The following is a 23,208-nucleotide window of genomic DNA, read 5'->3' on the forward strand; positions in this document are numbered from 1 at the left end:
TTGGGTTTGGATGACATAGCTATGACGTAGTGGACTCACGCCTGAGGCTTTCATGGAACAGATTTTGTGTGGCTCTGAAAGCAAAAACTGAGGTAATTGCCTTTTGTGATATGCTCAGGGATAAGATTGCATCCTCATAATTGTTGATTAAAAGAGCTTGCAATGGAAGGTGATGCGCCCTTGAGGTGTGTACTGTTTGGCTTTTAATAGACAAGCTGTGGATTTCTATGTGCAGATTATCAACTTATGCTTTCAAAAATAGCACACTTGGATGCTACTCATCAACACTGCAAAGGTGAAGTGTTCATCACTTAAGGTCAGTAACCAGGAGTACTTGATATAATTGCATTATTAGTACAAATAAGTCTTGTTACAACAGTATCCAACACGGTATCTAGCATACTGATCGTCTAGGAATTCTTCAGTGGCAATATGATTTGATTATGTACTATCTCTTGCACGAAACCAGACTTTTGTTTTCTGCAAACAAATCACCATGAATCATGATCAAATAGGTCTGACTGTATCATGGCTTTCAATGTTTTTCCCCTGAGTACGCAGGTGGCAGATGAGATCCTTATGGTGTTAGATATGGCCGTATGGGGCTATTGGGCAAAGTATAAATGGCTGAGCATGGATGCTAATTTTGACTTCTACTTCATACGGCAGGTTAGTGTATGTTGTTTTCTTCTCTTTGGCTCATCTGAGATGATGTGCTCTTTTTACACTATCCTTAAATTAAGTTCAGGTTACATGTCACATTCTTGTGCTCATGTTTTTATGAGTGTAATCGTCGTCCCCTTGCTATGCCACATACTCCATTGTTCAGTGCAAGTGTGCAACACTACAAATTAAAATGATGACTTGCTAAAACTTAGGGCCTGTTTGGTTCCCTGCATCCACCTGAACCAGGCTGGCGGGATGCAGGGACCGGCCGTTTGGTTGCCTGCTCACCTGGTTGAACCAGGCTCTGCGCGTGCACGAGGCACCCCGCGGCCAGGCTCTGCAGGAATGAGCAAATCGGCCGTTCCTGCCAGGCCTGGCTCGCTGGATGCAACTGCTTTCACACCTAATGACACTATTAGTGTATGATTAGTGAATATCAAGTGATATTAATGTATTTTAAAGATGTTTAAGACATAGTTAGATAAAATAAGTACTTTAGGAGTGTATTTGCATAAAATAAAAAATTATATTCATAACCTTGTAATATTTTTATCTCATGCAATATATCTTCATACAAGCAACCAAACAGCATCTCTTCTCAGCCAGGCTAAGTCGACGCAGTCAACCAAACATGACAGGTCGCATGCACTCAGCCTGTCCCATGTGAGCCAGGCTCTCAGATACGAGCCAGGCTGTACTAGGCTCTACTAGTACGCGAACCAAACAGGTCCTTACTGAGCACATTTCTCCGAGCTTATCCTAGTCACCCTTTCCTTCTTTCTTCTTTTCGAGGATCCTAGTCACCGTCTGTGTGTGTGTATATATATATATATATATATATATATATATATATATATATATATATATATATATATATATATATATAGAACTACACACTTGTGTCCACTTTGTTCGGTGCAGCAATGCAAAGTAAATGATGACTGTTTGAAACGTACCGAGCACATTTCTCTGTGACTATCCTATTTTAGAGATTGCGCTTTCCATAGTGATTCCATTATTTAGGCTTGTAGTGCACGGTGCTCGTGCCAATAAGTACCAGCTGGTGCATATGGATCTGTGATATAAACAACTATCATACCCAGAATATTCTATAGTATAGCTAACAAACCCCAAGGATAAGTCGTGGAGTTCAAAACTGTCCTTGTTTTTGTCAGTATATACGCAGTACCTGCGATTCTACTGTACGGATACGCTTATTGTTACTCTCTGTCGCACGCCGTTTTCACTTCCAAACTTACCAGGCACCTGTACCGAGTGCTTGAAGGTGAATCTACAATAAAAATATATGAATCTGATTGCTGGGCCGGCGTTCCAAGTCAATCTTAGTTTCGCTGGAGAATACTTAGGAGAAAACTTCGTTGGAGGATGCGATGAACGGCCTATGAATCTCGGCTCTGTTCGGCTGCCATTATAATAAGCCGGCTTATCAGCCGTGGTACAATATTTTTCTCTTCTAATAAATCAGCAGTACAAATCAGCACAAGCGATTTATAGACCAGCCGAACAGAGCCCTCACTTTTCATGATTTTATCATGCGCGCATGATCACACCTGATTTCGTGATTCGTCTCTCTAGGAAGGATTCAGTTGGTCATCGTAACCATCCCTAAGTACCAACCGGCATGAGCTCACGCGGATACGATACAAAGATGCAGCCTGTTCGGTTGGCTGGTTCATATCGTTGCTGATTCGTGAAAAAGTACTGCTGGCTGGTTTATATAAGAGAAAAATATTATTCCGACTGAAAATTTACGATCATTTACGACAAGCCATAGCCAAATGAACAGGATGATAGCCTCGGGACATTGGTGAGGGTTGTTGATTTGACTAGTGTATGCTGGGCTAGGGCATGCCGTTGCATTCAGATTGGGCGTCGAACAGCAGTCTTGTGAGATTATCTACTCCCTTCCGTCCAAAGAAGAATTAAATTTCATTTTTTGAGGGATACATTAATCTCAACCAATGCCCTGTTTATCTTATTCAGAATTATTTTTCAGCCATAAAACAATGTTTCTCTCTCACGACATTTCAGCATAAACGAACAGGCTGCAAATATCTAAAAAATACTAATATTTATGATGCCTAACAAATTAAGTATCATTAGATTAATTACATATATAAAGGTATATAAATATTGATACTATTATTTATAACAATCAAATTTGAGAAGCCAAAGGATGCTAGTTCAGTTGGTTAGCAGTTCCGGAGGCACCCTTCAGGTGGAGCGAATTTCAGACTAAGGGTAGTTAAAAATCCCCTTGTCCCAGGCCAAAGCACTTCTTAAGAGAAGCACAAGTTAAGAGACGGTCTTTCCCACGGGTGGTGGCTCCCTGTGTATGGATGGGGCGAGGTTTGGGGATTTTCTCGGTCTGTGTGAAAAGATTTTTTTTTCTTAATCACAATGGGGCGGTCATGACTCCCGCAGGCTTGAGTTTTTTTAATCAAATTTGAGACTGCTTAACTATTTAAAGATTGAGACTCGTTCGCTTCGCTGAAAAAACAAGCTAAAACACTGTTCCGTCTGATTTGTTGTGAGAGAAAAACACTGTCCCGACTAAAAAATTAAGCTAAAAAGTATGGATTACAAGACAAATGAAAAGAGCCTGAGTTTTTTTTTAATTATTATTGAGACGGCCCGGAGGCCGGAGGGAGCAACTTTACTTGTTCGAGCAGTCACAGCAGTGTAATGATATCATTGGGCATTGGCCCACCGCTTGCTTGCTGAAAACGCAGGACGCAGGCTGCGTTGTTCGCTATGCCGATTCTATCATGCGCTTATTGCATCACCTTTGGAGTGCGTGGTGATTATTCTGTTGCTGTGGTTTATTTGCTCCCAACTGCTACTATGGTTTAATATGTACGTAGATCGTCTTTCAAGCTCTGTGTCAGTGTTGATGCATTTGGTGGTACAAGTAGTCGCAGAGTGGAAGTAAACCACCTTCTTGTTAGGTTAATACCTCTCCCATGGGGCTTGGGGGATTAAGGGCGTGTTTGGATTGAGGCTTGACAGGTATTTGCTTGCCACACAACGAATCCTAGCACCAGAAATTTATTTCAAAATAATATAATTCTTTGACGTCATAGATGGTGTTATCGTTTCCCGTAAAGTTGGCCAAATTCGAGATAGTTTGACTTGATTTTAGGAATTTATTTATTTTGTGAAGGAGGGAGTAGTGAAGAAACATTGTTTCCTCTTCGTAGAAACAGTACTCTAGATGTTACAGGTCGATTACCAACGGGGAGTGGGAGAGGGAGATCGCGCGCGTCAGATTCATCCGATACTGATGCAGCTCATGCCTTGTGATGTCTGATCGTGTCCTAGACGATAAGAAGATAGCAGGTTCAGAGGTTCGACACCTGTTCCCAGGAGCCCCATGTATTTCTGTCTTTGTTTCACAGAAGAAACCTTACGTGTCAATTGTGACGACGCGTGCCAGCTGCTTACGCAAATTTAACCTAGAAAAATATGGCTAACAAACAGATAAGTTTTCTGTTGATGATGATACCCTTCGACCCAATGTCAGCTTGATAGCACGCCAAACTTATGCCACTGCGAGAAGAATCTTTTCGGTTTCATGAGCAAACCGCTTTAACGATCACGGATGGCACCAAAATCTAGAAACTGAAATATCGCAGCAATTGGTTTTACTCTTTTAGATCAAACATTCCTTTCTCTACAACTACAAGCAATGCCTGGTTGGCTGGTTCGAGGGGGTGCTCCTGGCCGTTTTCAAGCTGAAAACGATTAGTCGATTAGGCCGCCTCAGTTTTTGGATGGGTCCGTGGATGGACTCCTTGGCTTAGGTGCTGTTAAATTGAGAGTAAAGTTTACGGGTGTCATGTGTTACATGAAAGTGTTTGATAGTAATAATAAAATAAATTACAGAAGTCCTCTGCGAGATGAATTTATTAAGCCTAATTAATCCGTGTCCTCAGTAATTGCAAGACGAATTTATTAAGTCTAATTAATCCGTTATTAACACATGTTTACTATAGCATCACATTGTCAAATAATGGACTAATTAGACTTAAAAAATTCGTCTCGCAAATTAGTCGCAATATATGTAATTAGTTATTTTTTAGTTTATATTTAACACTACGTACATGTGTCTAAATATTTGATATGATAGGAAGTAAACTTTCGGTGAAGGAACTAAACAAGGCCTTACCTATGGGCGTTATTGTAGTTGAGGATGGGCTCCATGCTGCACACAAGAAGCCCCACGGACATTCCGGCTGTCACCCACTCTTTTTCAACTTTCCCATTTGCGCATCTTATTTCTCTTTGGCAGGCTAGGAACATTCAAAAGCGTGCCGTGTGGGTCACAGCCTAACCCTGGCCCACATGCCAGTGTCACTAGTTGCAGATGACACCCCCCTACCCTTTTTTTTTCCCTGATATATCTCAGTCTATCTTATCTTATTTGTCTTATAAGCCAAAAACTTTTACAGCTGACAACACAAAATGGACGTTAATAGACATTTTGTTGAAAACTATTGTTATAATATAGAACTTTTTATTTAAGATATTTATCTTTTAGATATTAGTACTACTAATTAATGCTTTAAAATTGGCTTGGGACAAAGCTAGATGTGGCAATGTGCTCGCATCTGTGATTGAGGATCATTATCTAAAAAAAATTCTGTGATTGAGGATAGATGACTTCAAGGTCCACTAAGCCTGCTGAAGTCAAACTGGAGGCTTCCTACACCCTGTCCATGTCCACTGTTCCGCTGACATCAGGGGCCGCACATTGGTTTCCCTTCCCAGGCTCATAGCCTCTTCCCACGCAACGCAGGGTCGCAGGCCTTCCTCTTGCATACGGACAGGGCCCCGTGCGTACAAATAAGCCAAGCTGGGAGGCCACACGGGCACGGACTTGACACGCGCCACCCGCCCGCCGCCGGTTGCCGCCGCAGCTCTCACGGCGACGCCGGCACGGCACGGTTCGCCGGTCCGCTAATCCGCTCTCGCGCACACTGTTTTTGGTAAGGGGCCAATAATCATAAAAGGCAGGCAAGGCAGTACGCCGAGAGAGCCGCTAATAAGCTTTGGCAGTCACGGGAGATCGCAAGAACCTCCACTCCTGTCTCTAAGAGGGAGGTTCGACGTGCCTCGGATGAGATGGGCGGCGGAGGAGGAGGCGGGAAGTCCGAGAAGGTGCGGCGTTCGTCGTCGGCGCGGGTGAAGCTGTGGGTAGCGCGCGCCAGCACCGTGCTGCTCTGGACGTGCGTCGTCCACCTCGCGGCCTACCGGGAGCTCTGGGCGCCTAGCGTGCTCACCAGGTGGCCTGGCTGCCTCAACCACCCGCACGTCGTGCAGAATCCATCGGAGGAGGTGGCGATGGCGGTGGCTGTGGCGGACGCCGGCCAGAGGCACGCAGCGCGCGCTGTGGTGCTTCCACCCAAAAGTAAGTTGGTGGCTTCTTGGTTCATGGTTTTTGGAATATTTGCGAATCAAGCTTCTCTTCTTTCATTGGTTACGAATTTCTGATCCCTTTTGAGAACGTTTTATTTATTTATGGGGAAAAGATTATGTTCTCCAACGTCCGTCCGGCGTCCCCACCCCCGGGTCTTCATTAAACTTTGAATTGTTTACTCTAGGTGCAGTGTACGTATTTGATATGTTGTTTTTGTGCAAAAGTCTCTGAGGTTGTTTCTAGTCCATTTCAATTCTCTGCTCGTTTTGTCTAGTCACCGGCCAATTCATCAGACTAATTCCGCAGAATAATTCGATTAACCACTCCATGTATTTTCATGAGTTCCTCTATCTACGTATTATGTCAAGGCACCAATAAGTAGCATGGCCAATCGTTTGATTTGATCAATACTACGTCCAGGAATCTACAAGAACAATGGCTATCTGATGGTCTCCTGCAACGGTGGGCTTAACCAGATGCGAGCAGCAGTAAGCACTGTGTATCGAAATCTAAATACAACTGTCACAAGTTATATTTCTGAATTTCTGCCACTGTTAAACTTTCTGTGTATCAAATCGAACATACATCTACCAGAGTTTTTATTTCTGAATTTTGACCGGCTTTCAAATACTGAAACTTCAGCCTCAAAGTTACACTTTTTCTTCATTTTTTGTTGAGACAGATTTGTGATATGGTAACAATTGCAAGGTATCTGAACGTTACTCTTATCGTACCAGAGTTGGATAAAGCTTCATTTTGGGCTGATCCCAGGTGATATTTTCTTTCTATACCAATTCACTTTTCTGTTCCCTTTCCAAAAAGAATCGTTTGCCTTCAATTTATTCTGACGCTTCTTTTCCAGTGATTTTCAAGACATATTTGATGTGGACTACTTCATAGCATCACTAAGAGACGAGGTCCGAATTCTGAGACAACTGCCTCCAAGGCTTAAAAGAAGAGTAGGAATGGGATTTCTTCGGTCCCTGCCACCAGTCAGTTGGTCTGATATCGACTATTACCATCATCAGGTTTGATTGCATCTTCCTTTTTCGCTAATGCGACATCATGAGCTGAAACTATATCCGAAACCTGGTGAAGATTGTTAGTGTTTATTTGGGGAAAACAGATTCTACCTCTGATAAAGAAGTACAAGGTCATTCACCTAAACAGGACAGATGCTCGCCTTGCAAATAATGGCTTACCCATGGAAATTCAGAAACTAAGGTGTCGTGTCAATTACAATGCTTTGAGATTTACCCCTGAAATAGAAAATCTGGGCAGACGTTTGGTTCAAGTTCTTCGCCGGAATGGACCCTTTGTAGTTCTTCACTTACGGTATGAGATGGACATGCTTGCCTTCTCTGGATGCACACATGGTTGCAGCAACATGGAGGCTGAAGAGCTCACAAAAATGAGGTATTGCACATCCTCGTGGCCTCCCCCAAAATTTTCTCCAGCTGTTTTTATAATCTATTGTAAAAAATATTTGTATTTTGATCTTGACAGATATGGCTACCCATGGTGGAAGGAGAAAGTGATTGACTCTGATGCCAAGAGGAAAGACGGGCTCTGTCCTTTAACACCGGAGGAGACTGCACTGGTGTTGCAGGCACTCGGAATTGATCGCAGTTATCAAATTTACATTGCCGCAGGTGAAATATATGGTGGACAAAGAAGAATGGCTGCTCTTACCTTGGCTTATCCCAATGTGGTCAGTTCATCATCTTTGATTTTAGTACTGCATTCTTATGATTGAGTTCCTAAAATTATTTACTATTGTGATGATCAGGTTAGAAAAGAGACACTGTTGCCTTCAGAACTCAGTCTTTTCCAGAACCATTCTTCCCAGATGGCAGCACTGGATTACATGGTATCCTTGGAGAGTGATATTTTCATACCCACTTATGATGGTAACATGGCAAAAGTTGTAGAAGGTCATCGCAGGTACTTTGTCAGATCCTAATAGTAATTTGTCAGTAAACAAACTCACAGGTGTGCCCGCGTGGTTATCCTTGCAAGCTGACACTGTGCTTGGCAATTTTACCAAATTATGCATAATACAAGCAAATTTTTGTCCATGCTATGGAATTTTTCTTTAGCTATGCTATACTATATTATCACATATAGTAACATAAACAAATGCTGGGATCCTTGTAAGAATAGAATCTTGTGGACTGAATATGATCTTGTGTGCATAGTTTTACTTTTTGGCATTCTAGGTAATAGTTACTTTCGTATGGTGAAACTGAAGTGTCATGATCTTTTGCCTTGATGAAACCTCCTGTCGCTTTTGAACTGCTGATGGTAACATGTCTTATTATTCTTCTGGGCACAGATATTTGGGATTTAAGAAGACGGTACTGTTAGATCGGAGGCATATTGTCGAGCTTGTAGATGAGTACAGAAACGGCACATTGAGCTGGACTGAGTTCTCCTCTGCTGTCATGGCGTCACATATCAGCCGCATGGGCGAGCCGTCTAGGAGGCAGATGATTCCCGACAAACCCAAGGAAGAGGATTACTTCTATGCGAACCCACACGAGTGTTTGCCCGCAGAAGGCATTTCAGTCTTGTGATACCCGCAGTACAGTGAATGCGCAGCCTTTCAGACTTCAGAACCACACACTCTACAGGATTGGCAAGGATTATGTTGTGCATGCATGTTGAGTTGGCAATAAACGGAGGCCTCGTTTGTTCTGATGAACAAGCGTATGAGATGAAGGACCTCCTCCTTGGGTTAGGTTAGATACAGATTCATGAAATGATTCACCAATTCTTTTTTTTGTTCAGAATAAACAACCTTTTTGTTGTTGTTTGTACAGACGAAGATAATAGAATTGAGATTGGTTAAAGAGGGGTAAATTTTGTCTCTGACATTGAATCGGTCATTCTCATCCATGATCCATGTGATGCAAACACACACCGACAATAGTGAAAAGTTGTTCCAGTGTTACAAAATTACAATGGGGTGATTGACTTTGAGACGGAGGTTTGTGTTGCATCCGTGATGTTTGTTCCTGAAATGCACTGCAACCATTGGCCCTCCTGTTTCTCCTCGAGCGATATCTGTGCAGGGACGCTAACCCGCTATATTTTAGGACTTTCTTGTTCTACCACGCTGACCTGAATCCCAATATAGCTGCTAATTAAGAGGAGTACATGGCAAGTACATGAGCTAGCATGTGAGTATGGTGACGCAGCTTTGACAAGCTGCCCTTGGAATGGAAGCCGTCATCGTCTTCCTGAAGCCACGCAACGCAAACCGATGCAGTCGCCTTGGGATTCAAGCCACCGGTGTCTGTGCACGCAGCAGCGGAGCGCGTACTGAGTCAGCCCGTTCGTTTCCTCGTAAACGATCGTGAATTACTTACTGCTGACTGATTTTGTGTGAGAGAAAAATACTGTTCCAGCTTATAATCCACGATACTATACGAGCAAAGAACAGGCTACCCTGTGCCGTCGTTCGTTGGCGTCGGAACGGAACGACGAGTGATCCCCATCGGTCCGTGCCCAACAACGGACGCAGAGAATTTTGTCGCAATTTTTCAAAAAAAAAAAGAGAGAATTTTGTCGTTCTATATTATATATACAAGTACTCGTGGTGGCACGGCACTCGCACCATGAGCAACGAGAGTTGGTGTACCTGCATCTGAACGCGAGATCGCCTTGTTTCGCTGTGGTCGCCTGCCACGCTGGCATGCGAGTTCGATCCGTCGTGGCCTCATGGGAGGTGGTTCGGTCAGCGCGGCGACGGGGCCAGATGGTGGCCGCGCCGTGCGTCGGCCCCTGCCGCCGCGCAGTCTTGGTAGTGCACGCAGATAAGATGCTCGCAATGGCAAGGTCGCGTGTCTCTGTCAGGCCAGGCGTGCTGAGTCCACCAAATCCATCCAGTTGGCGTTGGCATTAGTGATCGATCACTACAACCAACTGTGCGGTGTATCGCAGTAAGTAGTACTCCTACTAGTGATGGATTGCTTGGTCCACGCACTACGACAGTGCGTCAAGACGACCCCTAAAAGACTTGGTATATTGCACCGCCCCGCAGACAAGTCACACAACCACAAGGTAGTTTATCCTCGCTTAGTCGCTTGGTCACCGTCGTCACATAGTCAAGGTGGCACAAGCCGCACAATGGCGCCTCGAACAAACGTTGGCATTAGCGATGTGATCGTATCTCGGACTCTGTCTCCCCCACCGCCGCCGTCCGTCAACCGTCGTGACGTCCGACGACCATCAGGCCACGCCACCCGCTGTCCTGCAATCGCCGGTGCCGACGCCCATCCGTCAGCACCGACATGGATGCAGATGGTCAGCTCGCTGACCGCGCCGGGGAGGCAGAACTGGAGCACGGTGACGGGATCCGTCCACAAATTCGCACACATAGCCACATAAACCGTTGGACAAACAAACAAGCACACGACCGACGATCAGTTCACTGAGACGGCGGTGCAATAACACTCCCAGCAAAACAGAACACCGTACATAAATAGCGGAACAACTTGACTAGCCGGTGGTCTGGTAGTAGAGTTGTTGGACATCATATATCTTACAGGCTGCTACAGGTCTACAGCACGGAGATTTGTCAAGGAGGGGAAGCTTCTCATATGAATGGAAGCCTGTGTACAAGAGCCTCCATGGTTTGTTTCTCTACGTAAAACAATGGACTACTAAATATAGGGGATGGCGGTGGGAGTGATGAAATCAAAGAATACACCGGAGGTCTCAGCTTGTCACCAAGCACACAATGTACAACCAATCCAAGAGCCTCCCGTTGGCTGGGAGGAAAAGAATGATCAATCCGTCTCCCAGCGAGGTGAGTGAGAGCGGTCATCAGCTGTTGCCCGGTTTATGCCGCTTCGTTGCGTGAGAGAGATCGTCAGCACTGGCACCCAACATTGTCGTCAGCTGATGGCCTAATTCGTTACTAGATGCTGGATCCGGCTGGTTCCTGCGCAGAATTGAAGTACCATGTCAAATCATAAATCAGTGTGGATGAATGATGCAAAAATGCAAAATGATCATGCCTATGTGATGGACTGATGGTATGTCAGAGCTTCCACCGTTTGTATTTCATTGTCAGAAACCAGGCACATATTTCATTGTCACAACATTGTGAAAAGGCCATCACATATTTCTCATCTCACACTTAAAATGAGTTGTACAAATGACTTGAGCTAATTTCAGTTTTGCTGGAATGCTGCTCATATGGTCGGGGTACTATACCTTGGAGTTGGAGGATACACCAGCAACAGGTCTCTTGACAGCACGCTTTCCCAGGTTGATCTGCACAGAGATGCTGGCTTGGGACAAATCTACACCTGAGCTTTGAAGGGTGTCAGTCAACGAGTTAAGTAACCTGTTACAAATAAAAGAAAAGAAGATGTATCAACATACGTTTATCTTCGGCAAAGATAACAAATCCTTAATTGCCCATGCCTAAACACAAAGTGCTTTCTGAGTTCAATATTGTGAAAGGACCTAGGTACAAACGAAATAGCAAGAAATTTCAGGTGGGAAAAACTAATGCTGGGCCCACTCAAAGGAAAAAAAAAAAGACTAACAGTAAGAATGAAAACTACGAGAGCTATTGACATTAAGGCCTAAAACACTTGGGTACAGAAAAAAAACGGTACTATGTCCGGTTATAGAACTATGTTGTTTAGGACAAAATTTAGTCAAACCTTAAAAACAACAAACATCAATAACATGTAAATTACTTGGTTTGCAAGTATGCAAGTTATATGTGTAGAATTGTATTGAAAAACACTAGCAAAATATCATAAATTTGAAGGATTCTAAGAATATGTTGCAGAAGAAATTATTGGTCAAAGATATGCACCGACGACTATGCATAATCAAATGTGACAAGCATATTTGAACGGAGTGAGCGATAAATAACTTATATTCTTTGTGACTTACTCTTGGGAATAGTTACTGGACACGCTGATCGTTCCTTCATCTATCGCCAACTGCTGGATGTTAAGCATTTCCCTGTTCACTGCAGAATCATCCACAGGGGACGGACCTGTCCATTGAGGTTGGGACTGAGATATAGCATTGTCTGCATATAAAGAAGACTCATAAGTAACCAGTGCTGCATCTAGTCTCAGAAAGCACTTCTGAGAATAATGCAAAATATATGTGAACCATTGATCATACTTGTAATATTCGCCGGTGTATCTGCTGATCTGTAGCACCCGCTAGCCATGTGATCAGTTTCTGCCTGATCCTGTGCCCCTGATGCAGCTGCAGATGTCACTATGTTGTGATTATCATCGAGTTTCCCTGTGAAATTAGATCCAGGGGAGGATCCATTTCTCATGAAATGTGAAGGGTCAGGCGGGGAATCTCCAGGGATTTGGCCTTTACTCTGCAGCACAAGAATAACAAGCATGCATAAGATGTTGGTTGAAAACTATCGATACAACGTTAACGATTCAGTAAGGCAAATGCATTTTTAGCAACAAACACTTGCCTGTGCATTTTTCCAGAATGATCGAAAATACATATTTGACTGCAAAAATGTAAAACTACATTCAGACACAATCAAGAATTGACTGTTCCTTTCCTAACAGCAGTAGCAAGCATTGCAGCTTTGGAGAAAGAAGCAATTACCCATGGAAGCATCTTTGCATTTTCTTGGTTCCATTCTGGGAATGTTGCCTCGTATTTTTGCACTTTCTCTTGCAAAAACCGTATATATTCAATAACCTGCATCAGAAAGGATGGCACAAAGGAATCATGTGTTAATCAACTGAGAAAGATTACTTTGATAAAACAGGAAACCTGTTGAAACCTTACCTCCAAGAGAAATGTTGCTTTGTCTCTCTTTTGATCATTGTGTGGCAACAGCTCCCTAAGTATCTGAAACCTGTAGGAATGATGTGGAGTAAAATAAAAACATAATCCATAAAGAGGTCAAAACTTATTTACGAGCTTATAATTGGTCATAAAATTACTGCATCAAAGCACCTATCATTGATCTTGCTGCGTCTGCGCTGCTCTGTGGCCGAGTGTTTTGACCGCGGTGTGTTTGGCCGCTGATCTGTACCACCATCGCTGCAGCTCCCAGCCTTCCTGTCCACCCTTACTGTCAAATCTGTTGATGCAAACACTATCCATTAGTACAAAATATTGCAGAAAATGGCATGTGAGCCCCTTTTTACTCGTATTAAAATAAAGAGATAATTGCACACCATCTTTTCATGAAGCAAAATTGCCATAGTATACCATGTTCATTTGTTGATTTGAGTGCCCTGCCATGGTTGTGTTATGGTGAGGGATAAACAACAGAATCCATTATGAGGCTGGGACACCAAAGGAAATAATTATGGGATATGACCTAGTTTCCCTCACTTCAACACATTACACATGCTCCCTCAGCAAGAACGATGGAAGAAAAGAGCATTCAAAAATATTCTTGTCCACCTCCACCCCCAACTGGAGTTGGAGAAACAAGATTAAGCACGGCAAAAATCTCAGCAGCCCTAGGATGTGAATGATCCCCTGCATGGAAGGAGTGCATCTCTCCATTGATATCAATGGAGCTGCACCCTGTTGCCTTGCTAACGCCCCTCCCTCTCATGGTGACCCTGAGACCAGCAACATGGCTCCACATCCCAGCAGATGCATACAGGTTTGCAAGCTGCACATAATGCCCTGCGTTGGAATGCTCCAGCTCAAAAATGTGCTGCGCAGCATGCTCAGCCAGCGCCATGTCTGAGTGCTCATGCATCCTGCAACCGTGAAGCAATGCACCCCACACACTCATTTCTGGCTTGATGGGCATGTCAATTATAAACCGGTAAGCCCTATCAAGATGACCAGCACGAGCAAGCAGGTCTACTATGCAGGCATAATGCTGGTGCCGGGGCTCGATTCCATAGTCATGTTTCATTGAATGGAAGTAGCTCCACCCTTCCTCCACAGCACCGGCGTGGTTGCAAGCTGACAGGAGGCCCAGGAATGTCACATCATTTGGTTTCACCCCAGCACGCTTCATGTCCTCGAACAGGGCAACAGCCTCCTCGACATGGCCATGCACCCCGTAACCACCAATCAAAGCACTCCAGACGACCACATCCCGCTCCTGCACGTGCATACGTTCAAAGACTGTTTGTGCACTGTCGATGCTCCCTGCCTTGGAATACATGTCAATCAGCGCTGTGTTAACAAGCACATCATCCCTGTACTCGCTGCCTTGGACATAGCAATCCATCCATTCTGCAAGTTCTACGGATCCAAGCTGAGCACAAGCCAGGATCACCGACCGCAAGGTAACAGAGTCAGGGGTCAAGCTCCTTGCAACCTTCCTCATCTGCTTGAAAAGTTGCACTGCTTCATTGGCAAGGCCATTCTTAGAGTAACCTGATATCATGGCATTCCAAAGGACCACGTTCACCCGTGGGGTTGGCACCCTATCAAAGAGTGCCCTAGCAGACACGATGCACCCAAACTTAGCATACATGGCTGTCAGAGTGATCACCACATCTAGTTCGTTGTCAAAGCCACTCTTGACCACTAAGGCATGGGCTGCTGTGGCACCAGGAAAGTCATCGAGCTCCATATAGGCTTTGAGGACGGATACGAGCAGCACAAAGTCGGCGCACACCTCACTGTGCATCATTGATGCAAAATGGCGAAGCCCTTGTAAGGGGCAACCGTTCTGCACAAGTCCAGATATTAGTGAAGTCCATGTGACAACATCCCGGTCGGACATTCCCTCGAATACTTGGCGTGCCCTACAGCCGTCGCCACAGGCAAAGTACATGGAGATGAGCGTGTTGTCAAGGAAACGAGCGTCCACCGCGTGTGCGGCAACTCGTAGTGCGTGGGCATGTGCTGCCCGGCCAGGGGCGGACTTCAGCACGTCGGCAATGGCAGGGGCGGGCGGGAGGAAGGCCGGGTAGCGCGCACGGAGAGCCAGATAGTGGCGGAGCGCGAGGGAAGGCAGGCGGAGGCGGGAGGCGAGGCGCGCTGCGGAGTGGAGGAGGTGCGGGGACGGGTGGGGAATTCGGTCGAGCAGGTTGTGGGCGAGCGGGCGGAGGCAAGGGGACCCGCGCACGCGGCAGGCGACGCGCAGCAGCGCAAGCGCGGCTGGGGCAGGCGAGCCGCTGAGGCGGCCGGAGACGAGGAGGTGTGCGTGGAGCTGGTGGACGTGGACCGGCTGCCACTTCCAGCCCGCGCCCATCGCCACCAGCGCGTGCGGACTCATCCCTTCCACACCAGTCATCCTCTTCCTCACCGTCAACTCTGCTACACGAACACGGAACACTACCCCCGATGAGTACAAGGACGGGGGTGGCTTAAAAAAAGATTATAAAACAAACGGGCGGAAACTGTCAAAAATCGAGATAAAGATCGAGTTCTCCCATCGACGCTGGTGTCAAGAGCAACAGAGGAGTAGTAGTTTCGCATAGATTCAGCGCGGAATTGGGGTACCTTGGAGCGAGGAGGAGACCTCGCGGTGCGTGGTGAGGCCGTCGTCGTCGTCGAACCCCGCCCCGCCGCTGGATCTGGAGCCAGACTCCATGACTCCGCCTCCGCCGCCGCCGCGAGCCTTCCTATCCGGTGGTGCCTGCTGCGGCGGCGGCCTGACCTGCCCGGCGCCGGCGAAGGGGAGCGCCCACTGCTGCTGCTGCTGCTGGTGCCCTGCGGGGTGGAGACCCAGAACACAGCAAACATACAAAGCGCCCGCCTTTAGCTTTAGCTTTATTTGTTTCCCCTTTCCCACAAACAAACAGTTATCGAGGAATTGTGCAGGCGGAGCCGTGCGGCCCCACATGTCGGTGGGTGGTGGGGCCGGTGGCAGCTAGAACCCGGCGTGGATGTAGCCGGCGCGGCGCGGCCATCAGTGGGCCGGGCCCGGCGGGCAAGCACCTGGAGGTCACGTGGTAGGGTGGGTCTCTCGCCACAGAGAGGACGCGACGTGACACGACACGAGGCTGAAGTGCACGGGCAACATGGGCCCCGAACGGGCCCGGCTTGCTGGCCGGCGTACATGCACGAGGCCCGTTCCCTCCCTCTCATCTCTCTGGTAGAGACGTACTACTACGACGGTACGAGTAGTCTCTAGCTCTCTCTCATAGTCTGATGCACGTTGTCTGTAGAGACACGCACGCAAAGCCCGCGCGGCCTGCGTACACACAGTAACGACGCGACACGGCACACGACGCGCACGCGCTGCGACCGCGACCGCGACCGCGGCGCCGTGTCCGTGTGGCGTGTGCATTGTGCATGGACGCACGCGACGGGCTAGCTTGCTAGAAGAAACGGTGGTGGTAAACATTCAAAGGACAAGCTGACTGGCTGGTGGTTAACGTACCTCGCGCGCCCGGCTGCAGCGTCGCGGCAGGCTGGCCCCAGAGCACGAACGGCGGCTCCGACTTGACGACGGCCGCCGCCGGCAGCGCGACCGACACGGGAGCGGGGCTGATGCTGAAGGTGCCGACGCCGCCGGGCAGGGGCAGCGCGTGCACCACCTGCTGCTGCCGGTGCCTGCTCTCCGCGGCGGAAGCGGGCAGCGGCGGCGACGGCTCCAGCGGCGCTCCCGGCTTCTGATCCAACGGCTGCAGGAAGTCGTGCGTCTTCAAGAGGAAATTACCTATATATACGCAGTAACTTTTCTTCTCAGCGGTAGCCAGGGAGCAGTAAAAAGAACGAAGGATCTTTTTTTTAAAAAAAAGAAGGAAAGGAAATTAACACACGATTGTTCGCGTAATAAAATAAAATGTGCATCCGGCTAAGCATGATTAAGCCAGCCCGTGGGTGGGTGGGTGGGCCCCTGACAGATGGGATGGAAGGCCGTCGACGGCTCCTTGCGTCCAACCCACACGTGATCCACCGTTGCTTTTGGTTGTCGTTTCTTATCGCCGTCCTGCTTAATTTGCACGAAATTTATACGGTACTATACTTTATTATATATATATTTATATAAACCCCAATCATCACGCGTCAGTGCGAGGAACGGGCTAATTTGATTAATTAACTAGTTACAAGCTGGCTTGCAAGGTTTTCTTCTTCCCCGGTTGATCCAGGCAGGAATAAGGAACTGCAAGCAGCAGATCTACCTAACACTACTATAGGAGTACTGGACGGAGGTCGAACGAGGGAGTAACTGCAATTGCCATGAGATCGAGGAAGAGAGAATGAAGAAAACATGCTTGCAGACCTTGAGAGGCAGGCGGCGGCGCCTTGGAGTCGTGGAGCAGGAGAGGAGCCTCCTTAGCGGCGGTGGCGGCGGCGTACAGCGAGAGGAAGTCGTGCTCGTGCGTCGCCGCCTTGTTCCCTGCGCGGCAAGATTATATTTCCAAAGAGCTGTCGGTGTCAGCTGTGCAATCGATCCATGCTTGTGTTTGTGTCCGCCAATGACTCGAAAGACACACACAACACAACAAAGGCCATGGCGGGCATACCCATAATCGTCGCACGTCAATCGCAACGCCCCTCCATCGCCGCCTTCGCCGCACAATTCTCTTCGGCTAGTAGCTTCCGCGCCTCCGCCGTCGGCCGCCGACCGCACCGGAAGAAGCCGCGCGCGCGCAAGGGAGTCCGCCGCTCCGGTGGATCGGCGAGTTCTCGATCACGTGACGCGAGAGAGGAGCTTTCCCACCCTCTCACTTCCCTGTTCCCTCTCCGACTCCGACCTTGCTTTGGCTTCGCTTCGCCTTCTCCCTCCCGGTCCTCCACTATGCTATACTCTACTTACCAGCTATGGCTGCTGGTAGCGCTCGCGAGACCCTTTATACGCGGTCAACCTACTCGCGCACCCGAAGGGTTTCCTTCGCCGCGCGCGTGCGACGGTGCGCAGACGCAGGCGGCGGTTAGGCCCGGCGCGCACGTGCTGGCTTCTGGTTAAATGGGCTAATCACCCGCCGCGGCGCCGTACCGATGCTCCTCTGCTGAGTTCTGGGGTTAATCCCGAGGCGGGAGGTCGTGCACACGGGTTAATTAGTTGATTAGTTTTCCGATTTGAGGGGCCGACGTGGGATGGGGACTGGGGGGGGTCACGTGACGGTTTGGGGGAGGCGTGGGGACTGGGGAGGCACGTAAGGCCGGGAATTGCGGGCATCCCGTGGATGGAGATGGCCACCGGGTCATGTGCTCCACTCCAGATTCGGCCAGGCCACCACTCCTCCCCCATTCATGGCTCCCAAGTCTCCTTTTCATTCATCAAAGCTTCAGATGGATAAGAGAAGAAACGATTTGGATCGCGCCTTTTTCACAATAGCGACCGATACGGTAACAGCCTGCAAGACACAAAGTTCGTTACTGGCCGTACGACATTTCCGGTAATAACGAATACTAATTGGAGTCGGGAGAATCGTTGAGGGGACACGTCCACGGCAGCTCCTCGTGCCGTTTCCTTGCTTGTGCCTTTGCTGTCGCTGCGGCGCCCTAGCCCGCCGGCCTTTCACTTTCTATCTTGTCGATCCGTGGTGGCGGTAAAACGGATCCGGTGAAACCGACCACCGGAAGCAAAGCCTCGGTGAAAAAAGCGTATTAGTGCGTGGTGCTCGGCCGGTCGGCCGGCCCCGATCAGACCGCTTCACGTGCCGCGGCGCGCCCTACAAGGCTAGCTACCAAGCTAGTACATCCGAACCCACCCTTTCACGTTTCACCCCGCAAAAATAAGACCGGCAGCAGGAGATATGATGGATGGATCCACCGTACCCATCCCCTCCGCCGACCGATCGCTTCCCGGCGAATTCACCGCACGTGGCCCCGCCGCGACCCGATCGGCCCGAGTGCGCCCGGCGGCACGTAAACTCCACGCCTCGTATCCGATGGAGAAGAAGCACGCGTGCGTACACACGACCACGTCCAACCACGCCACGATAGCTTAGCCTCGCAAGATCCACGTCCCCCGTCGCTCCCGCGCCGAGCGGGGGGATCGAGTGGTGGTGGAGATGTGGGCATGTCATCGCGCGCCGGCGTTCGGTGCCGTGCGGAGGCCCGTGACGGCGAGCCCCGGCCGCACGCAAAAAGGGGCCGCGAGCCGCTGCGTGACTGCGTCTACGTACGCGCGTCCGTGCTGATTCTGAGCGAAAAAAAAAAGGTGAATCTAACCGTGGTTTCCGGGGATCAGCATGCAGGCTGGCAGGCAGGCGTGTCGGGTGAGCGGGTCGAGCGCGCGCTCTCGTACGCCTCGACGCAGGCGGGGCCTGGCCGCCGCTCGGCCTCGGCCTGGACCTCCCCCGTCGCCTCCGCGCGGGGGACCATCGCTGATGATCGCTGGACCTGGAATCGCTGCGGCGCGAGCAGCAGGGGCCGGGCCGGGCCGGGCCGGGCGCGGCACACGTGTGCCCTGACACGCGCGCACGTGCCAACAGTGGCGGCACGTACTGCTGCGAGATCTGAAAAAGGTGCCACGCGCAAGGGCGAGGCGGCCGGGCCGACGACGGATCGATCAGCGCCTACTACACCGGCTGGTCCGACCCGGTAGGGCATGCCGCATGCATGCATGACCTGCGTCTCTGCAAATCAGCATGCAGGGCAGGAGGCGGTGGAGCCTCTCTCTGCCGACCGCCGACTGCCGTGCGTGCCAGTAAAAAAGCACCACAGCACCAGGCACCGCTGCGCTCGGCCCCTGCAGTGTTACAGTAACTTCTCCGTGAGCTCGTGTGACACCAGTACAAAGCCTCGTGGTAATACATGTTAGGTTGATCAGTTCATGGACCAGCTGCAGGAAGAACTTTTACATGTGTTGTTATTAAGTAGCGAGTAAACTACGTACTGTAATTAGTAATAAGCTACTACTATCTGCAGGAAGACCTGGTACAGGAATGCAGGATGGACAGCGCCATCTGCGTGTCAAGCAAAGTGCGATGCGCTAATCCAAGCCATAGCCGTACGCCCGACCATGCATATCGAAATCGAGCGATATCTAGCTATAGGTGTGAACAGCATGCAGCAGCCAGAGCAAATTGTTCCAACTTTTGCATGAGTTGTCATGTCGGAGTTGTATAATACTATATCCATCTCGGCACGAATTTTATTATATGTAAGTATTGGCTTAGAGAATTCGAGCGATGGAGGATGGAGCTAGCTTTAGATCCATGCATGGCATGGCAGCCAGGCACACACCAACACTATCATGCGCGCACGCAGCATAGCTAGCATCCGCCCCTTTTGTGTTCGTTCGCCTTTTTCTTTGTCTGTTTTGTTCATTCACTCCCTACTGTACTAGTAAACTGAGAACGTGTAAACACGTCTGGGTCTTGTCGGGTTTTTTTTTTCCATTTTCATTTCATTTCATTTCCTGTCGAACGGGACGTCGAATACTCGAACGTCATGTTCACCTACATAGATCTAATTCATCACCGCCACTGTTAGGATAGATTTGGGTGCTGGCCGGTGGACATAAAACGTGATTAAGCACTAATATATAATGGGTGTAAAATTCTGAAAATGAAAAGACAGTGATATACATGACGAAGGAAATCGAAAGCAAAAAGGAACGACCGATCGACCTGTAGCTAGCGCTGATGATGCTGAATTAGAATTTATTGAAGTCATGCACTCACTCGATCACATGCACGCATGACACTTACATTGCTGTCTCCGTCTCTAAAAAAACAAATCAAACGAGACCCTAATGAATACGGCGCCGTGGGCAGGCAGCAGACAGCCCCAGCAAAAATTAGCAACGAGCACACGCAAACCCATCTGTGTGTGTGTCTATCAGCCCATTCGTCGGTTGTTTCTGTGTTGATAAGTTTGGCTGTGGCTGATTTATTGTGAGAAAAAAATATTATTAGCTAATTGATAAGATCTGACTGAAACCAACAAACGATCAGGCTATATATATACACACACTACTAAAATATACGGATTGTCGACATCCACCCGGCAGAACCAAAACACTCATGCTATCCATATCCCGCACGTAAATAATCATCGCATCTCATGCGATCCATATCCGGCAGGCAAATAATTACTGCATAGAGACACTGGAAGGCAAATAAATAAAATAAACAAAACTCACGGAATCACCGGTAGACAAATAATCACTGCATGGAGACATTGCAAGGCAAGTAAATAAAATATCTCTACAACTAAAACATACGGATTGTCAACATCTACCCGGCAGGACCAAAACACTCATGCTATCCATATCTGGCAAGCAAATAATCACTGCATGGAGACACTGGAAGGCAAGTAAATAAAATATAATAAAACTCACGGAATCACCGGCAGGCAAATAATCATTGTATGGAGACACTGTAAAGCAAGTAAATAAAATAAAATAAAACAAAAAGATAATTATGGGAAGAGAAAGAAATTTATTGGAATATCACCACGCAATGATCATGATCGTGATCTAAATATCGTTCGTCGTCCTTCGCGTTGCGTGTTGACAACAAATACTTTAAAAAAAATGAATTATTGACATGCCTCATACGAACTAGGATATTGTAAGTCCAAGTATACATATTTTGGCAAGACAGAGCATGGATAAATTCAATTCGATGCCTAGCAATAAATTTTCTGCCTTCGAGACAACTGATGTTTGTCGTAACTTTCAGACAACAAGCTCTCAGCTTAGCTTTTATTTCGGATTCATTACGATAATGAATGTGTTTCTAAACATTATCATGGTATAATACACCTAAAAAATTAATTTGATATATTCCTGATTTTAACTTGGCTAACAAGCATCTCATTCAATAGGCTTGTAAATCCAATGCTTCAAGCATCCAACAAAACATGCATCTTGTTGAAAATTCACAAAGTTGGAGTGATCTTTCCAAGCTATTCTCATGTCAAAGGATTGAAGTTATATCACATGATGGTGTTTCAATACCTTTAGTCATCCTGTATTCACGGGAAGCAACATTTTCATGGAGAATCACCTGGGATCTTATACGGTTATGGAGCTTATGGAGAAGATTTGGACAAAAGCTGGTGTTCTGAGAGGTTAAGTCTCCTCTCTCGAGGTTGGGTTCTTGCATTTGCAGATGTTAGGTACGTTCAGGCTACAGAGCTGCAGTGACTGCTGTCGCCACCTATATTTCAGAATTTTATATAAAAGATTGTTTGACAAGCAGACTAGCATTCCTGCATAAGTGGCCAGGAGTTATTGCATGCCACAAAAAAGAAGGATCCATATCCATTAATCCACTGAATCTTAGCAGTACATGAATTTTAACCTTTAGTTCTGATAAAGTTAAAGATATTATTTTCTAACATATTGGGATAAATGGTGCTCCATCTCAGGCAAAAACACATGTCATTTACTGTCCTGGCATATGAGTTCCCCATTGAACATTCCCTTATTACAGGGGCACTGGCCAGATTTACGATAGTTGTTTTGCCGGCTCTGAAATTCTAGTTTCATCCAAAGTTGATTGGAGGTCTGAACAGCCAAGCTACTGATATCAGGAATGCTCTGCAATATGAACAGAAAATTATGTTCTATTCATTTCTGTTGTGATAATTCTTGTTTATATTGATAACTTCTGTTTTATATGAGGCACTAAATTCTTGAGCCTAATCATGTAGGGGTGGAGGGGATTTATCATGGCATCTGGCAGGAACCAAAGCTAACAAGATAAATTCAATTCAAGATTTTGCTGCATGTGGTATGCATCTCATAAAGGAAGGCTTTGTTCACCAAAATCGACTTTGTGCTATAGGCTGTAGTGCTGGTGGTCTGCTAGTAGGCGCCGTCATTAATATGCTTCCAGACTTATTTTCTGCTGCAGTTCTCAAGGTAAGTCAATCAGCTCAGTTAGACATACAAATTCTTGGGCAAGTAAATGGATCCATTTCATACTGGGATTTCTCTCCCTACTTATGCTTCTGCTAATACTCATTTTGTTCAGGTTTTCATTTATGGTTAACACATGTATTTCTACTTAAAACAGGTTCCTTTTCTTGATATCTGCAACACAATGTTGGATCCTACTTTGCCTCTCACTGTCTTGGACTATGAAGAGTTTTGGATGACCCTAATATCCCAGCTGAATTTGAGGCGATCAGCAGTTATTCTCCTTATGATAACTTAGCACCTGGTGTATGCTATCCTCCAGTCCTGGTGACTGCCTCGTTTAATGATACAAGGTTTTGCCCTAGTATAAATTCATTCTTTTGTAGACTGC

At 47.3% G+C, this 23,208-nt stretch overlaps 2 protein-coding genes across 2 annotated transcripts; one reads left to right on the plus strand and one right to left on the minus strand.

Annotated features, from left to right (window-relative positions):
* The first annotated feature begins 44 nt into the window (after positions 1-44).
* Positions 45-8,967, plus strand: LOC136533101 (rhamnogalacturonan I rhamnosyltransferase 1-like). The gene is made up of 11 exons (XM_066525669.1): positions 45-92; positions 236-316; positions 562-669; positions 5,486-6,097; positions 6,527-6,594; positions 6,789-6,877; positions 6,969-7,134; positions 7,233-7,522; positions 7,613-7,817; positions 7,896-8,050; positions 8,442-8,967. Exons 4-11 carry the CDS (start codon positions 5,812-5,814, stop codon positions 8,680-8,682), a joined length of 1,500 nt encoding a protein of 499 aa, XP_066381766.1. The 5' UTR covers positions 45-92; positions 236-316; positions 562-669; positions 5,486-5,811; the 3' UTR covers positions 8,683-8,967.
* Positions 8,968-11,116: 2,149 nt separating this feature from the next.
* Positions 11,117-17,715, minus strand: LOC136533102 (pentatricopeptide repeat-containing protein At1g50270-like). Its single transcript, XM_066525670.1, has 12 exons — positions 17,521-17,715; positions 17,277-17,393; positions 16,431-16,709; positions 15,548-15,757; positions 13,541-15,358; positions 13,079-13,205; positions 12,908-12,977; positions 12,722-12,817; positions 12,582-12,620; positions 12,266-12,476; positions 12,026-12,167; positions 11,117-11,462 (listed from the first exon to the last, which is right to left on the minus strand). The coding sequence occupies exons 1-12, from the start codon at positions 17,522-17,524 to the stop codon at positions 11,324-11,326; spliced, it is 3,252 nt and encodes a 1,083-aa protein (XP_066381767.1). The 5' UTR covers positions 17,525-17,715; the 3' UTR covers positions 11,117-11,323.
* Between the last annotated feature and the right edge of the window lie 5,493 nt (positions 17,716-23,208).

Source organism: Miscanthus floridulus, unplaced genomic scaffold (assembly GCF_019320115.1).
Source record: "Miscanthus floridulus cultivar M001 unplaced genomic scaffold, ASM1932011v1 fs_786_2_3, whole genome shotgun sequence".
Taxonomy (NCBI): Eukaryota; Viridiplantae; Streptophyta; class Magnoliopsida; order Poales; family Poaceae; genus Miscanthus; species Miscanthus floridulus.

Coding starts and splice junctions, on each gene's coding strand:
- LOC136533101 (XM_066525669.1), top strand. CDS start 5,812: ATGGGCGGCGGAGGAGGAGGCGGGAAGTCCGAGAAGGTGCGGCGTTCG. Junction 7,135..7,232: donor TCGACTATTACCATCATCAG/GTTTGATTGCAT, acceptor TGGGGAAAACAG/ATTCTACCTCTGATAAAGAA. Junction 7,523..7,612: donor GAAGAGCTCACAAAAATGAG/GTATTGCACATC, acceptor TGATCTTGACAG/ATATGGCTACCCATGGTGGA.
- LOC136533102 (XM_066525670.1), bottom strand. Junction 12,168..12,265: donor TACACCGGCGAATATTACAA/GTATGATCAATG, acceptor CTTTATATGCAG/ACAATGCTATATCTCAGTCC. Junction 11,463..12,025: donor TCCAGTAACTATTCCCAAGA/GTAAGTCACAAA, acceptor TATTTGTAACAG/GTTACTTAACTCGTTGACTG.